This window comes from Penaeus japonicus, unplaced genomic scaffold, assembly GCF_977035675.1.
Source record: "Penaeus japonicus unplaced genomic scaffold, GWHDUDI00000001_assembly GWHDUDI00000036, whole genome shotgun sequence".
Classification (NCBI taxonomy): Eukaryota; Metazoa; Arthropoda; class Malacostraca; order Decapoda; family Penaeidae; genus Penaeus; species Penaeus japonicus.
The window spans coordinates 1,957,686-1,962,685 of record NW_028234438.1 but is presented as its reverse complement, the minus strand read 5'-3'; the positions used below and the strand labels follow the sequence as shown (position 1 = coordinate 1,962,685).

The 5,000-nt window shown below is 34.1% G+C and overlaps 1 protein-coding gene across 2 annotated transcripts in view; it reads right to left on the bottom strand.

Moving 5' to 3' along the window:
• LOC122263876 (uncharacterized) overlaps positions 1 to 3,635 on the bottom strand; it is a 5,957-nt gene extending 2,322 nt beyond the window's left edge. Inside the window, exons 1-2 of one of the 2 annotated variants that reach the window (XM_043032520.2) lie at positions 3,562 to 3,635; positions 1,338 to 1,592 (exon numbers count right to left, since the gene is read on the bottom strand). In XM_043032520.2, the coding sequence (XP_042888454.1) occupies positions 1,338 to 1,578 (241 nt within the window). In that variant the 5' untranslated portion in view covers positions 1,579 to 1,592; positions 3,562 to 3,635. The remainder of the gene's footprint in view (positions 1 to 1,337; positions 1,593 to 3,561) is intronic. The other variant, XM_043032521.2, reaches the window with a different exon arrangement.
• Positions 3,636 to 5,000: the final 1,365 nt, after the last annotated feature.

Genomic DNA, 5,000 nt, shown 5'->3' with positions numbered 1-5,000 from the left:
AAAAAAGGAAAAATGAAAAAAAAAACATGCTTTAGTATTACTATTTTGATCATTTTCATCTTAAACTTAATCCTCATTATTTTTATTATCATAAATTTTCTGTTGTTGTAATCTGTATTTTCGTTATTAGTAATGGTAGCATAACTATCACTATGATGATGATAACAGTATTAATAATGATGATGATAATGATGATGGAAATGATGTTGATAGTAATGATAAAGATGGATATAATAACAGTGATTATAATTATATTGATAGTAGTGATAATGATGATAACACGGAAAATAACGATGGATTTAAAAAGATAATGATAGTGATAATAATAAAAGTAATTATTGTGGTACAGATGATAATGATGATTCATTATTATCATTATCATTGTCATTTCATTGTCATTTATCATAATCATTATTGTTATTGTTATTACTAATATCATTATCATCATCATAATAAAATATATCTGACATTATCATTATTACCATCTAATATCATCATCATCATCATTATAATTGCTATCATCATTACTGCATATACTATCATCATCATCAAAGTCATTATCATCATTATCATGATCATCATGAATTAATGATGACAATAAAAATAAAACAACAGTAAAAAAAATAAGATAATGATGATGATGCAAATTGCACAAATTGCAATAAATTATGCATTTGAAGACTTGAAGAGAAAGTGATAGTTTTAAATATTTACATAAAAGCTATTGACTTTGCTCTTTTTATGCAGTCGGTCGTGTTTCGTTCACATACCTCAATGCTGCTCACCCGCGTAGGAAAGATAGATGTGTGTGTGTGTGTGTGTACAGAGCCAGAAATAAAAACAGATATACAGACACACAAATCGAAATCAAGCGAGAGGGAGAGAGAGAGAAAGAGAGAGAGAGAGAGAGAGAGAAGGGTGTGTGTGAGAGAGAGAGAGTGTGTGTGTGCGTGTGTGTGTGTGAGAGAGAGATAGAGATAGAAATATATGTATATATATATATATATATATATATATATATATATATATATATATATGTGTGTGTGTGTGTGTGTGTGTGTGTGTGTGTGTGTGTGTGTAGAGAGAGGAGAGAGAGAGAGAGAGAGAGAGAGAGAGAGAGTGTGTGTGAGAGAGAGAGAGTGTGTGTGAGAGAGAGAGAGTGTGTGTGTATGTGTGTGTGTGAGAGAGAGAGTGTGTGTGTATGAGAGAGAGAGAGAGAGAAACAGCCACCAATGAAAAAAAAAGAACAGAAAAAAAGAAAAAGACAACACCTTAAAAAAAAAAAAAAAAAAAAAAAAAAAAAACGAGAGACAATTAAAACCAAAACATGCACTCACTTTGCATGGCCTTCCCGATGTTGTTGCAACTCCCCTTCTCGGTCACGCAGTCGACATAGAACTTAATATTATTCCGGTTGTTCATCAGCTTGAACATTTCCGCCAAGGGAACTTCTGTAATCGGCGACCGAAGCTTCTGGAAAGCCGACGAAACCCTCGCGCCGCGCTGTGTGTCTTGTGGAAGTCCAGTCGAGCTTCCGGTTAGCAGGATCATGCACGTTGCTACTGCTAGGATCTGCATGATTGCCCTTTCTGCTGAGATGCATGACAGGGAAGGGGGTATTGGGTCTTCGATTATTATTATTATCATAGTGATGTTTATGATTGTGTTATAGTGATGCTTATGAGTGTATTGTTAAGTGGTGTTTATGACCGTATTTTCACTATATTGATACTCACGGTTATAGTGTTGTTATGGTGACTCTTATGGCCGTATTGCCATTATATTGTTACTATTATATTATCATCACTTTAAGTTTTATGGCTATAGCATTATGTTCATACTTACGAATATGATATTGTCATGTTAATACTTATGATGATTATGAGATATAAAATATGATATTTATGTTTATATTTATGATTCATCTTTTTTTTTTTTAATTCGACACTTATCATTGTATTATTATCATATCAATATGCTTTGTTATATCATCTTTCAAGGATTTCTTCTTATACTAATGTATAATATCATATTATGCTATCATTATATCATCACATTAAATATCATTAATAAATTATTTTTGTGATGTCATTCCTTATAATTATATGGCTGCCATGCTTTCACTCATTCATACATCATTATCATCAAATCATCACTTATTATCATCATATCATCATCTGGGTATCACCACATTAATACTAACATCGATATATCACCACACATTTGCATATCATTATTGCAATATAATGCAATTCCCTCACTCGACACATATCTCTTGGTTTATCATAGTGTAATTATTTCTCATCTCCATGAAGTAGCATTTGTAATCATTAAAAGGAAACTTCATCAGAAACTTTGACTAGAATGGAAAATGTGTATTGTTTTTTAAAGTATATTCTTTTGATTAAACGCTGCTAGAGAAAACTCTCTTTTTTATTTGAAAACCCGGGTAATACTCCTTGATATATATCTTTTCTTTTTCTATATGATTTTTCTTGTATGTATGTATATATAAATATATATATATATATATATATATATATATATATATATATATATATATATATATATGTGTGGTGTGTGTGTGTGTGTCTGTGTGTGTGTGTGTGTGTCTGTGTGTGTGTCTGTGTGTGTGTGTGTTGGTGTGTGAGTGTGTGTGTGTCTGTGTGTATGTGTATGTGTGTGTGTGTGTCTGTGTGTGTGTCTGTGTGCGTGTGTGTATGTGTGTGTGTCTGTGTGCGTGTGTGTATGTGTGTGTGTCTGTGTCTGTGTGTGTGTCTGTGTGTGTGTGTGTGTGTGGTTATGAAGACGAGATAATCGAGACACGTTAATTACAAACCTTGCGAAGTTAATCAGTCTCATTCATACAATTGTTTTTTATCGCTAATACCAATAAGAAAAATGCCTTTTGCGTTATCAATTGAATTTATCTTAGTAATATATGATATTTATATGTATATATATCAAAATTTTGTTTCTTCGTAATGATCCCTAGTGATTGGTTAAAAGAAATTCCTTGTGTTTTTTTTTAGCATTTTATCAGTACGACCCCTGTTGTTTTTAGTCTTTGCTTCCCATCGAAAAAATCAACCAAATAATTTTTAAAATCCTCATTTAAATAAAAACTAATACTGAAAAATAAACTTAGCATTTTATTATTGAAAAGGATATTCTGCATAAACAACACGGAAATGTATCGTAATACCCATTGAAAGAATTCTAATTAAGGGTTATATAAATTCACGCCATGTTCTTTAAGAATCGATGCTTGAGTGAAATTCAGTTATCTAGAAATGTTCACAATGAAGCTTACTAGTAAAGTCTAGAATCTTTTACCTTATGAACAAAATTCTGTATAAATTTTGCATTGTAATTTTTCATCCATAAAATTTGCAATTTCTATATCATAATTATCAATAAAATAAAATACCCTAAGAATTCCCAAAGTAAAAAGATCTTTAAGCATTTTTCAGCCAAACCTAGCAACAAATAACAAAATCATTCAAATCACCATAACCACAAAATATCTATTAAAAAATCCAAAATTTATTTTTTCTTTACCTTTCGAACTTAATCGCCGCTTGAAGAACCAAAGAACCGTAGGTAGGACTTCTCAAGGATCAGAGTGGAGTCCCGAAGGCTAATCCTGCGGTATTTATACTCGTCCTTTAAAGAGGGATTCGCTCCTCCTACTGCAACCCCCCCCCCTCCACCCCAAACCCCACCCCTCCCTTTGGTTAAATGCCTCTGTTTCTTCACATTGTTTGGGATTACCCTTTTTTTGTGCATGTGTGTATTCTTTTTTCTGGTTGTCTCTCTTCGTTTCTCTGTTTCTCTTTCTCTCTTTCTTCGTCTCTCTCTCTCTCTCTCTCTCTCTCTCTCTCTCTCTCTCTCTCTCTCTCTCTCTCTCTCTCTCTCTCTTTCTCTGTCTGTCTGTACTTTTGTCTTTTTGTCTAACGTCTGCATTTACTTTTGTAAATTCCTATATGCAAAAACACACACGAACACACACACAGATATATATATATATATATATATATATATATATATATATATATATATATATATATATATATATATATATATATATTGGCTTGGGAGCTGAGGGTCTATCCGACAACATTCGTCCAAACAAACACACAAACAAACAGACGTAAGTAATGGGAAAGAAAACAATAGATAATGAAAAAAGGGAAGCGTTGTTTATTTCTATTATTTTCTTTTCTTTTTATTTTTCCTGTAGTCGCATTTTTTGTTTATGTGTTGTATGTTCATTGTATCAATTTTCTTCTCCTTCCCTCCTTCTCCCCTCTTCTTTTTTCTACCTCCCCTTCTTTTTCTCCCCCTCCCTTCCTCTCTTCTGCCCCTCCCCTGCTTTCTTTCTTTCTTCCTCCTCTTCTACCTCTCCTTCTGTCTCTTCTTCCTATGTCTCTTTCTTTTCTCCTCTCCTCCTCTTTACTCATTCTCCTTCCCCTCATTTTTCTTCTTCCTCTTCACTTCCTACCTCCTCTCCTCCTGTCCTTAATTGTTTTTTCTTTACTCTTACTCTTCTCCCTTCTCCCCTCTCCTCTTCTCCCTTCTCCCCTCTCCTCTTCTCCCTTTTCCCCTGTTCTTTTCTCCCTTCTCATTTCCACTCTTTTCCCCTGTTTTCATCTCATTTTCTCATTTTCCCCCTACCCTCTTTTCCCTCCTCCCTTCCCTTCCCTCTCCATCTTTTTTTTCCCTGTACCTATCTTCTCTCCTCCTTCCCTTTTCTTTCCTCTCTCACCCCTTCTGTCTTCTTCTCTCTTCCCTCCCTTATTCTTCTCCTTTCCACCTCTTTCCTCTCTCCCTTTCCCCATTTTCTCCCTTTTTTCACCTTTTCCCTCTCCAACTCCTCTTTTCGTCCCTCTCCCCCCTCTTTTCCTATCTACCCTTTTTCTTATTCATTATATCCTCTTTTCCTCCCTCCCCCTCTCTTTCACTTCTCTTCTCCTTCTCTCCCCTCCTCTCCTAACCTC